At 41.7% G+C, this 20,785-nt stretch overlaps 1 protein-coding gene across 1 annotated transcript in view; it reads right to left on the minus strand.

Annotated features, from left to right (window-relative positions):
- The window catches only part of DST (dystonin), a 312,958-nt gene that overhangs the window by 195,672 nt on the left and 96,501 nt on the right, over positions 1-20,785 (minus strand). The window contains exon 7 of the mRNA XM_066612418.1: positions 15,636-15,802. Coding sequence (XP_066468515.1) covers positions 15,636-15,802 — 167 coding nt within the window. The remainder of the gene's footprint in view (positions 1-15,635; positions 15,803-20,785) is intronic.

Below are 20,785 nucleotides of genomic sequence, written 5' to 3' on the forward strand. Positions count from 1 at the left end.
CTTCTCTGCCCAGAATTTTTCATTCTCATTAGGTCAGTAAATACTACTTTTCAACCGTATTTTTCGGTTAGTAACACCAACAAATCATAAAGTTCTATCATCACTGCTATCTGACTAGACTGACGGACTCCAGAGATTTTTCCCACTGGCATAAGTTGTAACACCAAGAAAATTAAAAGGAAGAATTTCAAGATGCATCGTGTCTCCAAGTTAGGGCCTAGTACAGATAGCAGAGCAGTAGTGATTACTTGATCTGAATAAAAAATGTGGCATATAATTCCATGACCTGAGGGATTATGCCTCAGGGTGTGGAGAATTAAATGCAATTACATTACAAACAGCAGGTTAGAGTAGATGAAAGGAAAAAAAAGAGGTGAACGTAAAAGACATGTGTAACCAATAATTTCAGCCAACCACCAAGGACCCAAGGACCTTTATATTTTTCTCAGGCACATTCTCCATTATCATGATGATGAGAAGATAAATTTTAGGAGTCATTTCCTCTTAAATAAAATTCATCATTTCTTGCACCTGGGACACATTTTATCCAGCTAAAAAGTACACAAAAGCATTCATGGTATAAATCTGAGGTTTACTTCCTTTCCATCTCTGAACAGGAATGTACTTTGAAATACTTCCTTTGTGTGTGAGAAAACTGGAGAGATTGGTTAAAAGGTGAGACGGGGTAAATTTCAATTAAAAGGTGCAAGAATTACTCTGACAGTAGTGAGTCATTCCTCATCGGTCTACTGTTATTTCAAGAGAACGTTCCTCTCTTTTATACTTATACTCTTTTATACTCCACACACACACCCCAAGAAAAAAAAGAAAGCAATATTTTCTTCTACAAAGGCAATATATTCATAGAAAACTGTAAAAAAAAAAAATTAGAAAAACCAAGTTGAAAAGCACACATCTTTTATGTCAGGGACACCATAACACAGATCAAAACTTAATGAGGATTTACTTCATGGCTTATACTGAACAAGCTCTTTTCTCTGTCAAAACATATGGTTGCTGCTTTCACTCTGAAAATTTCCAGGACATTTCACACACCCAGACAGCAATGATGCAAAATGTGAAGCCCAAAATACAAAACGATGCCTGTTCAAGCTGCCAATGTTTCAGAACAAGAAAGGACATGTTGTTATACAAGCCTTGCCTGCAAACATGGGGGGGGAGGGAGTGAGAATAACTATTTGACTGAAATCCAGCAATTATAATGTTTTTATCTAAGAAGGGACAAATTAGAATTTTTTTCTCCACACAACAAAACAATGTATTAACTGCAGAAGTGACAAAAGTATCTGCTGCATTTTCAGGCAAATGTTTAACAGTCATACGTTACAGAACATTAGCCCCCTATATGAAATATTTACACATGTTTGTTCCCTCTAAAGTCCAACAAGAGCACAAGTAGTCAAATGTTAAGGAATGTAAATAATTCTACCAGAAAAGCTGCTGTTGTCATTTCTAATTCATACTCTGCTTACTTTACCGAGTTTGGGCAAAGGTATCTGGTTTGTAGCTGAATGCATTCAGCTTCTCTGCAATGTCCATATCCTCTTTAATCTTCCTTTTTGTTCCCTAGTTATCGAACAGTTCAAGTGCCAACCTGCTTTTGAGGTACACTATTTTGCCATAGCCCTTGATGTATTTAAGCTAGATTTCCATCATATTCTTTGTACTGATCCAGGATGACCGGATTCTATCTGTTCTTATTTCTCGAATCTCATCTTTCACCTACCCCAGACTGGCGAGGGAGGGAAGGTATGTTCAGTAGGTTTCATGTGTAAAAATTGTGTTTAATAAAGTGGCCAAAGTTAAACCCAGGAGCAGTTTAGTGTCTTCACTGGGGGTTGCAAGGATATAGAATGCCAGATGCAGGGAAGTGGCAGCAAGACACAAGTATCTTGTGGTCCTGTGTGCTCCCTGAGGCATCTGGTGGGCCGCTGTGAGATACAGGAAGCTGGACTAGATGGGCCCTGAGCCTGATCCAGCAGGGCTCTTCTTATGTCCTTCAATCAAATTTTACAATTACTGATTCACAAGCATAAAACCCAGATTATCCATAAGCAGAACTTCTAACATTATTAGACCTCACCAAATTTGTCAATGGAAGACTGTGACAAGGGTTGCAAATCAGACAATAAATTAATGGTTTGGTAGTAAAACAGTAAAATGTATCAGATTTTCCAGCTTCTGGAAAAGCCAGCAAACTCTAGAACAGCGCTCTTCAAACTTGGGGCCAGAACCCCAATGGAGTTGCAAAGCCTTGGTTATGAAGTCGCAGCAACTTATAGGAATGAAAAAGGATGAAGACCACTGGGCTAGAGCACCACCAGGTAAAGGTGGAGACATCTGATATACCCCTTCTGGTACCAGGAGATTATGTCCCAGTCCTACTCAGATTCTTAGTAATTATAGTAAAACAGCTTTCACTTGTGCCAGGATTCAGGGTACCTTTTTCTGCTCCCTCCAATAAGAATGTTTGTTTACAGTGAACGCTGCTGGGAGGGCATAATGGGGGAAGGTAGTGGGCAGCAGGGTGGGGATGGGTGGATAGTGCCATGAAGGAGGCAAGATTGAAGGTATGTCCCTAATCTCATTATTTTTTTACTGGGGTCATGGTAGAAAAAAGGTTGAAGACCACTGCTATAGAATTTGCCAGATTCCTCCTTTGACCTGCCAGATTCTGCAGAGTTCACCCCACAACCTGCCAGTTTCAGCCCACTCAATGCCCTTGGCTTCTTACCTTTCAGATTTCACCATGTAACTACTCCAAACTTTTCCAGGTTCTGCCACTGCCTCTCTGGAGTCTGACCAGACCCCACCAACTTGACCCCACAGTACATTTTAAACATAAAGTTGCCAACCCTAGTCATGCTAGTGAGGTCACTAGATAGCGTGATTATGAAGGCACAATACTTTCACCCTCACACTCTGGATATGCAAATGATTCACATATCAGTAGTCAAAAGAAAGGTTGGTAGTTTGTGACTTGGCCTTACATTTGCCCACAGACAGTCATCCAAGTGATGAGCAACGATAACTCTTTGAGTAACTTATTCAATGAGCAATGCCATTCAGTTCAACAAAGCTTCCTATAAAGATGACAAGTGCATAAGTGTTTTCAGGACAGGCAATTAACCAAAACCAATCGTTTCAATCCTTTGGCAAGAAGAGCGTAATCCTACCTTCAACTTTGGTTGGTGCAGGCATCCTGCATCAGTCTAGGAGGGTCAAAAACATGCCGCAAAGCCTAGCCAGCTAGGCCAGCGCAGAGGCCTGCACTGGCCCATGGACACCAGACCCACAGCTAGAGCAGGTGAGCCAGCCAAGAAAGGAAAGTGCGGGGGGGGGGAGAACAGAAGGACATTCGGGGAGGAGGGCAGCCTAGAGAGTGGAGCGGGCCTGGGAGGGGGTGGGACTGGGCGCACCAGCACAAACTGTATCCTAACCTCCACTTCCAGCTCAGTCAGCTTTACGCAGGCTGCTTGGATTTTGCACCACCAATTTCACTGGTGCAGATCCAAGCAGCCCCACATGGGTGGCAGTGGCATTACTCAGGGTACGGGGGAAACATCCCTTGAGTCCGAGTTGCTTTCCAGTTGGCACTTACCTTGCGCTGTATACAGTGCAGGCCACTCAGCCTGGCTGTTCCAGCACAAGTTAGGACTAGGCTGCCCATGACATTCCCAGAATGATATGTGACTATTACTGAAGTAAAAAAGAGTGGAATGGAACAGCTTGGTTCCATAAGGTAGGCCTCACAGCATATGTGCTTTCCTATCTAACAGCAAACAAGGCTCGAAAGGCAACATTAAGTGAACACCCAAGTATAGTCTAGTTTGGGTTTTAATTGCTGTAATTAGAAAATACTTGCACACAAGAAATGAATTCCTCATCCCTGTACTCATAAAGAATAATAATGTCAGGTGCTAGAGACGTCTATACATTTCTCTGTGAGGTACAGACTGCTGAAAGCAAAGACCGTGTCAGAACACATGCTGTTCACAGAATAAATAAACACATTAAAATGGGACTGAAGGATGAACGGAGAAATTTCTGGATTAGGCAAGGCCTGTCCCACCTTTCAGGAATGAGGCTCCGCTGACAGAAATTGCTATGACTCTCCCAAAGCATGTTCCATTTGAAATAATTTATGCAAAAGTCGGGAGTGGTGTTAAATCTGCAGGTGCAAGTTTAGCTCCTTCAGGTTCATGTGTCTGCATTTTCACATATTACCTAATTTACATAACCCCCTTATCACATTCACCGAGGAAGTAATAGTAGCATATTTCAAGTGCTTGAAATACATTACTTAGGTAAATAACTGAACACTCCCTCTTAGGCTCAAGCAAGGCAATACATTAAGCTCATCAACAGTGCAGAAGGACTTGACTAATCTTTCAAAAACAGCAACTGCAGGAAGATCCAGTCTGGATCAGGACCATGGAAGAACATGTGCAGCCTTAACCTTTTGCTTTTATTACAATCCCAGCCTAGATTCTTTCTGTTCCCCCATCCCCAAAGAGGCTATAATTTGACAAAAAAAGTTCTCATTTGCTCAATTCCCCTGGTCTATCAAATGCTGTCAATATTCAAGCTACCAAATTTAGATCTTTCCCCCAACGCCTACAAAAAAAGGCACCATACATACGCTATTCCAACACCTTATTTTAAAAAACAGTAACTTCCCTGGAGCTGGTATCTGGACATCTGTCATATACTGTATGCTGTTCACCACCACACTGCTACTGGTGGAGCTGTACAAACCAAAAGCAATATCGAAACTTTGGAGACCAGACTGCATTAAATGCAATTTGATGTTGTTGTGCCCAGGATTCAGAAAAGGGGACAAGGAAGCCCACAACAAACAGTGCTGGATAAAATAAATCTGCAAGCTAAATAAGGCTACGCTTTGACATTCATCCATTTATTTTTTACTTCCATTCATGGTGTGGCCCCCAACCAGATGGAATACAGCAAGGTATTGCTGCATTTTGAACAATAATAATAATAATACTGGTATTTATATACTGCCTTTCTGGTCATTGGATTACTCCTCTAACTTTATTCAAGGCGGTTCACATAGGCAAGCTATCTCTAAACCCCCAAGGGGATTTTTACAATAACAGAAAGGTTCGGTCTTTCAAGTACCGCACAACATTTCAGATGGATCTTTCATGGTCTGGTCTCACTTCTGGCCCCCAGTTGCCTCCTACGCTGGCTGACAAACAGCTCCTTCATCTCTCACTTGAAGGGCAGCCAAGGCGCTTCTTCGCTCACACCAAAGAGCAGGTGGAATAACTCAGCTCAGCTTGTCAGCTGCTTCAAGGTCTCGCCATTCACAGAGCTGCCAGTGGCCTCAAACTGGCAACCTTCAGATGTTACCCTAGGGTAACGGAGGCTTTACCCTCTAGACCAGGGGCCTCTAAACCCTGGCCCAGGGGCCAGATGTGGCCCACAGCAAGCCTCTATCTGGTCCGCGGCCAGCCTCTGATCCCCTGAGAGCCTCTGGCCCAGTTGACCAAACACAACCAGAGTTGTGCTTGTGGGGTGGTGGAATCGGGATCCATTTAAGCGTGTGCTTTATTTCTTGGGCTGTGTTTGTGTGTAAAGAAGTCCTGGACATTTGAGCCCATTCATTTATTCATTCATCTAAGTTCCATCTCTTACGTATTTATTTAAATTTTCTATATAATTTCTTTTTCCGGCCCTTGACACTGTGCCACTATTTGATGCGGCCCTTTGGCCAAAAAGTTTAGAGACCCCTGCTTTAGACCAGACCTCCTGCCCAAACAACAGATTCCTAGAGAAGGAAGAGATACCCCTTTACCTACTTCTAACCTTGCTTGTTAGAGTAAGATATCATTTCGACTGGACAGAAATGTTAAAGCAAAGCCAGTCACACAGTTCTTATTAAAACTGAGTGACCTTAAAATCTGGATTGAGTAATAATTCAGCCAGTGGACCACTTTTAAATCTCACTTGTTCCAATAGGAGGACACTAAAATGTTCTTCACTCTTTCCATTAACATCAAGTTAAGTTAGCACATGCTTAACTTTTGCTGGATAATGTCCTATTTTACTTAAGTGTAACTATAAAAAGGGACTGAGTACTAACATCCATCATGTCCAGACACTGCACGAAAAGTACATTTATAGATCCAAGTAAAGATTTCAGAATCAACCTAAAAAATCGTTTTCTTTCCTCAGACTGAAAATCTCTTGTTCCCAGTGCTCCATTGTAGCTCACACACCAAGAAATTCTGCAAAACACCTCCATTAACTAAAATGAGGCTTACTAAATTCCCCCCACCCCCGCTTTGCTAGAGCGTTTATTTTCCCTTCAAAAGGCAACAGCAAACTACTCCTTAGAAAAACAGCAAGCTGAAACTAGCAGATGCAAATCACACTGTCTTTCTCTGAAACATATCCCAAAGTAGTTCAAGGTTTAACACTTAGTAATATTTTGTTTCTTCCCAATTCATAGCTTGAGGCAACCAACATGTTGGAGCAAATGTTGGCATCGCTGCTTCTTCTATCCGGAAGGAATGTACTCAAGTTAGATCCTGACTGCCTGTAACATGTTTTAACATCCCTGTGGTACAGCGTGTGCCAGCACTTGTCCTGTGGTCTGGCATGAAACAGACGTCCCAGAGCAAACTCCCTATTCTATATGACTGAACATTAGTTTGCCTTAAAGATTTAAAGCTTGTTCTCCACCCAGTATTCTTTTCCTGCTCTCCTTCCACATGTTTCAACATCTGGAAACTCACATGACTGTTTGCCTCATGAAATGATCGGCATGTGGCCCTTGCTGGCTCCTCTTCCTATCCTAAAAGCTACTGTACCCCCCCCCATGCATTCCACCTAAGCTTTTCAAGAGCCCATTCAAGTCAAAGGAAGCTTTACTAGCACTTTTAAAAGGATCTAAACTGGTCTCTTTTATGGCCACTGTAACAAAATAGAAAGCTATTCTAACCTCTGATCAGAGATGGAGCCAGCAAAACTCTTTATCATTTATTTATCCTGCTGGGTAACATTCCCAATCTTTTCAACAGCCTTCCTGTAATGTTGTGCCAAGCACAGTACACAATAGTCCAGGTGTGCTCACTGCTAAACATTTTATTATGTGATGCATTTTCCTGCACATGTACCTTGATGTTCTGTTATCCCAGTTGCCACCCAATCAGGGCCAGCCCAAGACCCAATGCATGAAGCAACATGCCAAATGCTTCCCACCTTACACAATGATCTGCCAGCCTTTTCTCCTTCCCTCTCTAATGTTTGAGCTCAGGATTGTACTTCACATTTTCTCTTCTCCTCTGCCCCCTCCCCTCTTCCTTTTCCAAACCAGGGTGTGGAAAGAAAAGGAGGAGCAATGGACGAAAGTAGGCAGACAGAGATGGGTGTCCGCCACCAATCTGCTGCCTGAGGTGACTACTTCTGTTGACCTCATGGGTGAGCTCGCCCTGCACCCAATGACTGATATTCATGGTTAGAGTGTTCCACACAAGTACTTGTCCCTCTGCATTCCAGCAGAACCGACATCATAAAAAGAGAAAATATCCAAATATATTTGATTTGCATTATATGCTCAGTGAATTTCAGGCTTGCATACATCTACTCTCACTACTTGTTTACCCTGTCCTCCTCTCATATGACAGAACATGTTCACACTCCCTCTCTAGCTGGGATCAAGAGCTAACAATAGGCCTTAGAGAGGAACAAGGGATTCCTCTCAGCATTAGGGGTAAAAAGAAAGGACAGACAGAAGACAGAAGTTCTCCTGATTAAGAAATCCTTAATGCAAGCACAGAATCATCAACCCATTTTGAATGGGGCTGCACTCAGTTTACAAAAACAAGCGTGCAGCTTAGCTCTCCCTGGAAAAGCAGCAGTGGCTAGAAGTGTGTTCACCCAAATTAGGATGGTACACCAAATGAAAGCATATTTAAGCCATTTAGACATGGTTACGGTGATTCATGTTTTAGCAACCTCAAGACTGGACTACTGCAATGTGCTGTATGTGGGGCTACCTGCTAAAACAGTTTGGAAACTGCAGTTAGTGCAGAATGCAGAGGCCCAAGTGGTTACAGGGGTCAGATGTTTTGACTCAGCTGGAACACAGCTTCAACAGTTACACTGGCTGCCCATTTGCTTCTGGTTCAAGGTGCGAATTCTAACCTTTAAGGCCCTCCATGATTTGGGTCCAGGCTATCTGAAAGACCGCCCTCTCAGGTCAGCTGAAGGGGCTCTTCTACAAGTGCCACCTTTGTCCCAAGTGAGAGGGGTGGCAGCTCAGGGGCAAGCCTTCTCTGTGGTGGCACCACAACTATGGAATGCTCTCCCAGAGGAACAACTCCCTCTCTCATGGCTTTTCGGAAAAAAACTAGAAACATACCTGTTTTGTCAGGCATTTGGTTGCTGAGTGGAATTTTGCTTTCTGTTTCTCTGATGTACTGTGGTGACTTGACTGTCTCCCTGAACTCATCAGTTCCCCATTTGCTCAATGAGCTCTTTTCTTTTTTCCCTTAAATTTTTTGTCCTGTTTTTGGATATTATTTTTCACCATGTAATACTAAAATTAATGTTTTAATGCTTTCTATGATCTTTTTTACTTGTGATACTTTGTACTTGATTATAAAGCTTTGTAAGCCTCCTTGGGCATTTGCTTCGGCATGGGAAAGGTGGAATATAAATTTCTTAAATAAAATAAAAAATGAATAAATAATATCTTGAAGATAAAAAGATAAATAGTACTGGGTTGCCTGGCTTAGGGCAACAGTACAGAAAGTAGATTTTTGCTTTTAAGAAGGAGGAAATTAAAATAGCTTACAGGCTTTGCAAAACCATCTTTCCTGTCTTATATTTTGAGGTAGGAAAGTCATGAGAGAACTTTATATGCCCTATTGAACATAATAATTGACGGGAAGTTACAAGTTGCTACTTAACATACTCAGAAGATTTAAACAATCCTTCTATTCTATGAAGAAAAATGTACTTTTTCTAAAAGCTGGTGTGGAAGCTATAATATTTTCCCCGATGGCAACCTTGTACAGCAGAAAAAGCAATTCGTTTCAGGAAATTGTATGAAATATATTTGCATGTAAGACCATTAGAGAAAATGCCACACACACAATAAAAAGCTTGTGCTAAACTCTGTATTATTTAGAGAACTTAGTTTTAAAAATAATATCTGAACCAATTGGCTATGCAAAGCCATTTGATCATACAATCCTGGACATACAATCCAGGAGAACAGACAACCCTAGAAACCCAGAAAGTTGCGTTCCATTATGCATGAGCAAACATGATAGTTCTAACTTAGAAGTTGGGCTTCCAACTCACAAATCAAACTATAGAACCAATTTACCCCACTTCTTTCCCAACATGAGGCAATTTTTTATACTGTAAAATCCTTGGGAAAGGGACTTGACTTAAAATTCTATATAATGCACCATGCACAGATTGGACTTTATTATTGTTGTTATTATAGTCAAACTAGATATCTATGAGGAATGTGTTCTTACAAACACATTAAGCATGTGAGTTCACATAAGCTGATTCTGCAGACCCCTGACAGTTTTTAATTTTATGTTTCAAATTTTTATATATTGTATGTTTTATATAATATTTGTTTATATATTTTATGGTTGTTATAAACATTTTGTAAGCCACCTTGTGGCTTGGCAAAGGAAAGTTGGGGTAGAATTTTTTAAAGCACATAAATAAATTAGATCACTGGGTTTCCAACCACCCAAAGTTCACCATTATTATTAATTATTAAAATTATTAATCCACTTAATTCTCTTGTTAATCTCTATCCATATTAATAAAAGCTACCAGCATATCCTAAGAATATAAATAACTGAAATGCCTCTATCCTTTTTCCTCTCTCATCCTACTATAACTATCACCTTTTCCATAGTGAAATCATCTAATAGGCTCTGAGTGACTTGGAACGCTCCTCTACATCAACTGCATCTCCTCACCAACATTCCACGAGGGCTAGGACATGACTCCAATTCTAGACTCTAAGATGTTAAGACAATGTACCATCAACAGTCTCAATAGTAACCCACTGTACAGGCGTGCCCCTATATCTGTGGGAGTTCCTTTCTGGAACCCCCCATGGTTAAGTAAAACCGCGTACACGGGCAAACAGCTCCCCCTACAATCCAGAGTCGAGGGTTGCTTCCCCTCTCCTCCAGAGGGTCACCTGAGCCTAGCAGAAGCCACAAACGCTGGTCTGTCACTACTGCCAGGTTCAGACTGCGTGACTAGAGGTCACTTCCTCTGGAAATGATTTTTTTTACCTCTAGAACTCAGTTTGAGCCTGGAAAAGGCCGCAGACAGACATCTGTGGCCTTTGCTGGGTTCAGAGGACCCTCCAGGAGTGAGGGGGGCGGAACTCCCCTTGGCTCTAGAGGGCGGGGGGAGGTGTTTGCTGGGCTCAAAGGACCTTCCAAAGGCAAGGGAAGCAGAACAGTCCTTCCAGAGGCGAGGGAAGCAGAGCGGATACACCCCCTCCCCGTACTCTGAAAGAAAAGTGCCACCATTGATCCATATCTTGGTCTTGCCTGACCACAAAAGTCCAATTCTATATGCCATTAGAATGTCAGAAAACACATGAACAAACAAGGGTAACCCAAAGCTATATGGGATGCAATGGGAGAAACATTGTGCAGTTTCACAATTTTTATTGGCTTGGATCCAAAGAACAATTACCACACGAAAAAAAATGGCTGAGTAGTATTCAGTGAATTATTGTGCCATTACAAGGAGAAGACTTCTTACAGTGCAATACAAGAAATTACAGTACAAGAAACTTTGTTAATAAGTAAGACGTAGACAGTACCTTTAAACTTCACTAGATCATGATTTTTTTTAAGAGCATGTGCAGACAAATGGAGGTTCACTCTTCTCACACAATCCTCCTCCACTAAGTTGAAAACAATCCTCCTGTGAGCAGAAGAGACTTTCTACCAGCTGAAGAACACCAATATTGTACTAAGAACAACAATATCGAACAATATTGTTCCCTGGCTGTTTTTATTCTCAATCTGTTGTAAACTGCTTGAGGGACTAAATACTTTTTTTTAAAAAGAACGTACGTATGAATGGGGAGTTACAAAACAAGTGAGCCAACTGACAAGAACAGCTGGAGTAGACATACCTGTACTCTGAAACACACTTCAGATATGAATGCCATTAACACCCTCTGTATGTGGAAAGATGTGGTTGCTGCCTCTTGTGAAGAGGAAACACAAAGCCACAAACGGGGGGAAAAACCTGAACACAAAGACCAACCTGGATTTGCTATAAGAAACTTCAAAGCAACTGATAACAATATTATGCACATATACTCCCTGCCTTCTGGCTGCACTGCATCTGAACAGACAGTCCCGCTCCCACCCTGTCCTGGGAGCATGCCCCTGACGTCATTCTTTGGGATGAGGTCCGTAACTTCTATCTAGATCACAAACAGAACATTCCCTCAGGAACTCAGGACTCCAGATAACCTCACTGCTCTTCAAAAACAGCACAAGAGAGCCTCACTTGTTGTCATTAGCCCCAAGAAGGTCAGTTTGTCCCAAGGCTAAACCTTTCAGAACCCTCACTGCAGCATCTGCTTATGGCAAATAACAGTCTTAAATTATGCAACATAATATGCAAACATTACTCATTGAATTCAAGTGTGGTGAGATGAAAAGGCAGATGTGTTAGATATCATATCACACATAGCAGTATGGGTGAAAGAAGATTATTTATATGCATCAGGACCATACTGTCTTGATGACTGGAGTGTCTTCTTCCTCAACATCAAAAAAAAAAAAAATTGGGGGGGGGGGGGTTTGCCAACTATATCTGGATTTACCAAGTCTGGTTTAACACTCTTAATAGTGCAATCCTATGCACTATTCAGAAGTATGTCCCACTGTGTTCAATGGTGCTTACTCATAGGTAAGTGCGCACAAGACCGCAGTGCTAATTTTATTAACTAAGAGAATTGCACTTACTGCACAATCAAGGTCCCTCTGAGGTGAACAGAGGTAGAAATTTTTTTTTAAAAGATCTACACAGGATGCATAGCAACAATCTATGAATTGTTGCAGATACCTCAGCAACCAAAAGATTCAGGAGTGGGCAGAACAGCTGCAGTCACATGTTTTACAACCTACTGGGTTGTAAGCTCACAAAAGGGCCAAGAACACCCAACCAAATGCTCAGTAATATGTAAATATGCTTTATCATTGAGATGGGCACTCCACCTCTTCCCAAAGGGGCCATGTCCAAGGCAGAGGGGTACAATACACTGATGCTGATGAGAGACCAAGTTCAGAAGGAAGCAGATATAAAGGGTTATTACATTCAAACAAAACCTTTTATATCAAAGCTCAATCCTTAATCCCATATCCACCCTAGGTCCACTCACTTGGGGATTCCTACCAAACGACTCACCATAAGCTTCGGGTTGCCTTGCAGGAATGGCCACAAAAGTGAGGGACTCCAACCAGAACTGGAAAAAAAAAAATGAGGGCTGACCTCTTGCCAGGGTTGCTTGGTGCCAAGGAAGCTGACTCTATACCCCAAGTCATGAGGGGGCATGACACTGCTGAAGGGTGGCTCAGGACGTGGGGAGACCTTTCTCCTCATCCCAGGGTCATTTGCCCCTTTCCACTGACTTGCCCCAGCCTCCTTTTTCCTTCTTCTGGCCCCCTCTCCCTTGCCTCCACATCTTCAGTCCAGCTACCCCCTTCCTCTTCCCATTTCCTCCTTCTTCCATACCTGCTCCCTCTTCCTGCTCTTTCTCATGGTGTACCGCTCACAAATCTGTCCCTCTCTCTTTTGCCCTCATCCTCCACCTTCCCTTTTAGCAACCTTGATCCCTTCCTCCCCTTTTAATCCTACCTGCCTTCCCAAGCCCCATCCCTTCTCAGCCCTCATTGGCTAACATAATCCCCACAGTGCATGGGGACAATGTCACTGCTGATTGCATTTGGGACTCTTGAGTAGACAGACCAGTGGCAAGCCATGCAGGACCAGATCCAAAGTCAAAGAAAAATTACTTACTGTTTAAAACAGGACAGGGTGCCAAAGGGGCACTTAACCTACATATTGTATCATTTTTAGACATTTCAGTCACCACAGAACATAAATAGGACATACATAGATAGGACATAAACCTATCTAATGTGTGGTGGTAATTTTATAATACCAATGCCTTTTTATACCAATGGATTAATCTCCCCCTACCTTTTCCCCACTGCTGTTAGTTCTCCTGGCTTTATATCTGTCCTGTCCATCTAATTAGTAATTAATATTGCAATTCTTCTGAACCCTCACATTTGTATGTTTTATATAGCGCTTGAACTTTCAGAAGCAGCGCTAGAGAAGGAGGTGAAAAAGAACAAAGGAATGAAAACATTATGATTCCAGATAGGAAATCAGCTAAAGCAACAAGAATGGGTAGAAAAGTGACACGGCAGCACTTTTATTAAGGGAAATATCATTTGAACTTTGAAAAAGATCTCACACACTTTTTATATATACACCATGTAATGAATTCTAAGCATCTTCTGCACAAACAGAAGAACTTCCATTTGTAGAAGAGGAGAAATTATTTTCCATTTTCTCTGCACCCCTCCATCTAATTTTGAGGCTGGGGACCCTCCAGAACAACATAGTCTATGGCATATGTTTACGGCATACGGCATGGGTCCCTTTCAGGGAGAAGGGCGGGATACAAATAAAGTTTATTATTATTTATTATTATTATATGGGGGTTGCAGCAAGAAGGGGAAGAATGGTGAAAATCTTCCCTCCCACTTGTACAAAGAACATGTCTGCCATTTGTGCAAGAAACTCGATTACCCCCCCCACACACACACACACACAGGAGAAATACAGGTCGAAAGCAAACTGATACCAAGCACTCACCACTGATACCAAGGTCTGCATTTAACGCCTTGTAACAAGGGAAAAAAGCACCAAAATTCAATTTCCCACCTTCATGCTGTTAAATAATTATAATTTCATTCCACTAGATTTCATTATTCACCTCATCTAGTGGCTGAATGCAGTACAGCATCCATACCAATGCATTCTGGGGTGTCAATGGAGGAAGAAACTTGGAAGTGGGTCTTTTCAAACTAGTTTTCCACTGATTTGGTATCCACTGGGGGTTCCAGAATGGAATGATAATGAGGTACAGCTTGTACAACATTTACTTAATTTAGTACATACCTTGTATGTACAGTTTTGGAAACCTTAGCAGAGAATGAACTTGCAGACAACAACAAAAAACTAATCCTATGTGATCAATGGGTTAGGTGCAAGGGATACCTTACCTGCCATCAGAATAATCCAGCAGAGACCCTCAGGAAGCCAACAGAGTATAGTAGGAAGTGTCAAAAGATCTCTGAATGCTGAAGAGACCTTCCAGAGGCTACAGGGACTGTCAGAGTCCTCTGCAGTTTCCAGAAGGTCTCTGCATAGTGGATAATGAGAACAGAGGCACGGATAACAGGATATAGGCAGCAATTCAACCCCTTGTGGATATGCGAATTCACAGATAATAAATATGCATATTAAGAGAATCGACTGTATTAACATTTAATTGTTGTCATATTCCATATTTAAATATCATACGCAATGAATAGTCCATTTTCTGTTGCTTAAACAGCAGCAGGGCAAGAAAACCTTGTTGTTCTGTACACTCCACTTTTGTCACTTGTTCCGCTGCAGCACCTCCAAGAGACAGAGAAGAACCATATACAGGCATCCACCAATGTTGACACTTTTCAGCTGTCCTACTCATTCCACACTTGACAGCAGTAAGAGTGAGGACATACTTGTTCCTTTTCTCATGCTGGGCAGGCTCCCAGCATATTTTAAAATTTCTCACGTCTGAGAACATAATCTCTGTTATCCTGTCATCTGATGAGGAAAGAATGACTGTGTTCTGAGGTGAAGGGAAAGTGTTCTTTCCCTTTAACAGCCTGGTTTCACACAGGACAGTGTGTGTGTTCCAGCCCTATACACAGGCAAATACAATTATGTGCAAAGAAAATCAGAAATCTCTATTCTATGAATTGAGTATATTTGCATAATTCTGCCATTTTGACTATTTTGCATAATTTTTGATGAAGTTGCCTTAGGGTCCAATTCTATCCAACTTTCCAGCACCAGTGCAGCAGCAATGCAGCCTCAAGGTAAGGGAACAAATGCTCCCATACCTTGAGGAGGCCTCTGTGACTGCCTCTCCAACACAGGAAGCAGTGCATGCCCCATTGGCATAGCAGCACCGGCACTGGAAAATTGGATAGGATTGGGCCCTGAGTTGCCTTAACCAGATTTGGCCTCTTGCTCCATCTAGCCCAGAGGAAAGGCGAGGTGTCAAAGTAGCTTGGGGATAAAGCATATAACTACTCCTCCAAGTGTACATGTGCACACACAGAAAACGGATTTCGACTCCAGTTCAGAAGGGACATCAAGCAGTGAAAACTATAAGGTCTCCAACAAGAAGTCATCACAGGCCTCTTGTTGTAATGGCGAATTTTTTTTTAACATAATTGTTCTCACATATATTCTTAACGAAATCCAAACAAATGTGCAATTACCTGTATTTATGGATGATGGCATTAAATAATCTCCCATCTCGCCAGCAGGTAGTGAAATTTTCACAACGAATTCCAGCATAACCCTCCGTTGTCTGCTGTGTCCACAGTAGCAATCTCTCTTTAGCAGACATATCTTCTGACTCTCCAGTAACATGGATGTCAGAAATCTAAATAGAAATATAATAAATCATAAATAAGTCAAATTCAAGAAATTAAAAAAGAAAATTAATAGCAGGAGCAAATCCTCTTAACACTCCCACACACTCCAATTAATGTGAAGTCCATCATTACCATGGAAAGCATGGACTGAAGCCAACTGCAGCCTTGGCTCTGTTGGGCACAGTCCTACAGTGGCATAGACCACTTGGCAGGAAGACCAGGAATATAGCTGAACTAATTCAAGCACCTCCACTCAACTGTAAACCAGGGAGTTTCACTAATTCACATATGACTCTGGGTGGGCTTTAATATCCACGAAAGAAAGGAACCTAAGCTGACGGCTCCAAAGAGAAGCTTCAGCAAGTTACACAGTGAGAGGGAACACAATACAATCTCCTCTTCCTCCTCCAAAGACCATAGACTTAAGGGAGAATAATTAAGGGGAAATACATCAGAAAATGCTAGCAAACAATGCCTGGCAAGCTGAAGGCAACGGAAGGAGCTCGCTGACAAGGAATCCTCTGAGAGTGAGGTCATGGGAACAGCAATAGTGACTTCATCGATGCATGTACTAACTACAGTCTTAACAAGTAAAGAGAACAAGTAGAACACTCTTTGGTAGCAAAATGGTTCCTAGATTTCCTGTTACAGAGAGTCTAGTGTAGACCACACCTTCCCATCAAAGTTTTCACTTACTCTTTGGGCAATCTTACTAATAATTATAGCTGGAGAACCTGATTCATTTCCAAGTGACTTCAACTGATGATATCCACTGAAGATAAGAGAGTAGGAGACTTTTAGATACGTAACGTGTGTAGTAGTGGATTTGTCTTATGAGACCGAACCATCTTTGGATGCGCGTTTCGTATTATTTAATTGAAAATACTACTACATCTGTCTTCCAGCACAAGGAAGATAAAACGGGTCAGGAAAAAGGCTTTGATTACTGCCTTGTCATATCTGAGAAGATTTTTATTTTGATGAGCGTTTTTCATCAAGTATAACCCCCCGCCATACACAAAGAGCATGTTAGGAACAGCATTTTAATAGACTATGTTCAGAGACAAACTTTTCATACCTCCAGTCAGGCACTCACAGGAAGCCAACTATATAGACTGCATGAGGCACGCTAGTTTCATGCCCATCCCTGTCGGCCATGTGAATGAACTGCTTGAAGCTGAAACACTCTGAACATTTAAGGCTATAAAGATTGGAAGCACTGAAACACCAGACTCAAATCTCCCAAATTAGTGTTGTCTAGACACGCTCTAAAAACATAGAACTCCTCTTCTTTTAGGAGCTACATCAATTCTGGAACATTTAAGGACAATTATGCTAACAGTCTTTCCCTGTATTCTCACTATCCATTCATGATAAAAAAGACCAGACTCATAATGCATAGCTAATGAAGCATACACCACTTATGGGAAGGGGAACAGGTGGCAAGATCAATTGAGAAATCCAGGTGTACACTCCAGAAAAAAAAAAAAGGTTCCAAATCTTCTTCCCACTTAAAAAATAATAATTCATCTTTTCATATACAGGTCCAACCTTGTTATACATGGATTTTTTATGCACGGATTTGACTCAACAGGAACGGCCACTGCAAATGAGAAGGAATGTGCTGATCCCTGGAGAAGGGGAAAAATGCATCCCTTTAAAATGCTTTTCTGTTGTAGAGATTTTTATCTCAAAAGGTTGAGAAGGGCCCTTTAAATTAAAGGAAAACAGTCCTTTTCAATAGTTCGAGAGAGGGCAGCCAGCTGACAATCCATCAATCTTTCCAGCAGACCCCCTCCCTGAACATGAGAAAGAAAGATAATCCTTTCTAAGGGCCTGGAGAGGGACTGATTGTTGGACTGTCGTCTTAATGACTCTAACTTGCATCAGGAAAATCATGGCATCTTGAAAATCTTAACATCACAAAAGGTCAGCAAGGCTGTTTTTAAATCACTTGAGCAAAGGGACTTTGTTTTTTAAATTGATTTGCTATAGTGTGATTTTTGCCACTCATTCGAGTTCTGGGAATAGAACCCTCTGGAATAAGGAGACTCAACCTGTACTTTTGAATAATTTTTTTCCCCTGTGCTCTGGCCATTTAAAAAACTGAAAGTAAATGAATTGCAGTTTTAACAGCCCAGTAAATTCACAAATGGAATGTAGACCTTTGGCTCACTTTATAGGTCATAAAGTTTCAAAAAATGTGTACAGTACACTGGAAAGGACAGAGAGGGAAAATGGAACACATTGGATTCCTCTCTCCATAATTGACCATTTGCAGATAGCACAACAATCTCTGAGTGTCAGTTATATTCACTATGACTCAGGCACATGGTATGTAATGGCTAAAATACAAATTACTGTTGCTAAACTCTCCTATGTTTATTTCAGTTGAAGATATGACATGTGCAGTATCAATTTCTCTTACAATATATGTGCACATCACATGAGACCTTCAGCAACAGCATTGATAAGATTAAAAAAAAACTGCTGTTCAATCAGGAGAAACAAATTTAAATACACTTGGGGGATATTTTTAATTTGCCATTCAAATTAAATGTTTACCTACTATCAGATTATCACTTTATGAAGGAACACAGACAGAAGAAATGTAGATGAACGCACAAGCCTCCAGTATTAATAATCTCAAACTGGGGACTGACAATTGATCTAGATGCCTTACTTCCTGCACAACTAGAATAGGTGACAGACAGAGGGAACTGTTGGTCTTGTATGTAACAGCTGTACAAGTCACCTGAACACTCAAGAGCTCTCAGATCAGCATTCTCTCCGATCTCTCTGATGAGTAGGCTTTCTGGTCCACATAGCCCAGCCTGACCCAAACGCATCACTGCCAATGCAGCATCTCAGATAGCCACTGTCTCAAGATGAATGTTGCACCAGTGTCGTTCCCAAGGCAGGCTAAGTTCTTGGGGCGCCTGACCACCCGTGTAAAGCAGCTCCTCCCCCTCACCTTCAGAGCCATTTGCGGTTGCAAAACGGAGGAGACGCCTCGGTTTTGCTTTCACAGACACAACTGGCTCTGAAGGTGGGGGGGCGCTTTACATGGGCAGTCAGGTGCCTGAACAACTTAGCATTTCGCCCCTCTCAGGGAACACTACTGTGTTGCACCACACATAAACCTGCTTTGATCCTAATTTTTAGTTAGCTTTCGTTATGTCTAATGTAGATTACAATAATATCTGTTTCAATACTCTTCGTTAGAGAAACGGACAGTGTATCCATGTATCCATTCATCCACCTTAACAGCAAACTCAGGTGATTGAGTTCATCTGCTTCTTGCAGCACAGGGAGTGGAAGGCAAAAAGAAAATCTGGCAAGTTTTTCTTCTTCCAAGCATGTGGAGAGAGGCAGTAGAGAGAGAGATTGAAGCCCATCAAAAACTGATTTTTTGGTTTTTGATCAAAAATCAACCCCCCCCCAAAAAAAGACATCAGCTAGTCATATTATAATTCTCTATTTAAAGGCCTTGGTTTTGTTGGATGAATAAAACTCCCTCAACTAAATCACTTGTTACCAAACCCCTTAAACTCAACAATAATAATACAACTGTAAATTAATTCTGCCACAGTGGAATTCTTTTTTTCTCTCTAATAATCTAGGTTATGGTTTACTCCACAGACATTGGGTCGACAGTGATTTTTAAAAAGAACCTAGCCCTTCTGTTGCAGTATAATAAATGCCTTGTAAGCTACTTCAAGTAATCAGACTTTTCACATGGAAATGAAGCACATGTGACCATAGTCAGAATTCCTGAAGCTAGCAAATACAACTCAAAGGCTTTTGTGAAAGATTTCACTTCACTCTACGTAACTGTTTCTCACCTTAAAGATCTTAGAACTAAGATCTTAGTCTAAGAACTTAGTCTACAGAACTAATCAGCCAATTTTATACACTGCCCTAGATAACGTTTCTGAAGCAGGAGGACAAACAGCTCTTTATTCCTCACTTGCTATAAAATGCTACATATACTAATAACAGAAGCTGATGAGATTGTGCATACAGTCAGGTAGTCATATGATCTTCAGAGGTATTTGCAATACAAGTCATGCTGGGCAATAAATGTATGACATCCACCTAGATGTTGTAAAAGATATGCTGATTGCTACTGCCAGCCCAGAGTTGGACTTTATTGGAGCCAAGGTTCAATCCTGTAATTGGGTAACAATGCCAGGAACGGATGAAGTTCAGCATAATTCTACATAAAGTGCACAATGCAATTCCCTTGTCACTCAGTCATAAGTACTGTAACATGAAGAGGTCCTTTGGTCTGAACCAGCAGGGTTACCTACAGCCCAATCCTAACTAAATCCTCCCTGCTGCCGATGCAGCCATGCCACCAGATTACATTCTGCATCGGGGGGGGGGGGCAGTCTTGGAGGTTTCCTTTGGGTAAGGAAAGATCAGTCCCCTTATCTGGGGATAAGCTTCCATTAGCCCAATGGGTCACCTTGGATCTCTGCCAGCTCCTTCACTCCTATTCCCTCATGGACACAGTTTCACTGTCATAAAACGCTCCACATGTCAGCCCAATCCTAGTTAGGAATGGGATGCTAGTCTAGACTTCTGTTTTCCCACAGTGGCCAGTCAGCTGCTTCTCATAGGCTGGAGATGAAGTTCATAGGCAGGAGATGAAGGTAACAGTCCTCTCCCGTTAATGTCCAGTCACAAAAGTCTGAGACCAAGAGGCAAAATGTCCAAGATCAGGGGACTCCGACAGCCTCAGAATGGTCTGTCTGTGTCACTCACTCATTCTATGCACAAATCCACGCTTGCCAAATTCAGCTCTCCCATAAGAGTAACATCATTTTGAAGAGCACCGCAACCAGTAGGAACAAAGGATGCTGCATACAGTCAGCAAGGATACCAACAGTACTCCACAAAACTGTGAAGCTGTGGGAAGAGAGGCCAGGAAATGGCAGTAAACTGAGAACTGAGGGATAGGAGGCCTAGAGGAAGCAACAGGGTAA

The sequence above is a fragment of the Tiliqua scincoides genome, chromosome 1, assembly GCF_035046505.1.
Source record: "Tiliqua scincoides isolate rTilSci1 chromosome 1, rTilSci1.hap2, whole genome shotgun sequence".
NCBI lineage: Eukaryota > Metazoa > Chordata > Lepidosauria > Squamata > Scincidae > Tiliqua > Tiliqua scincoides.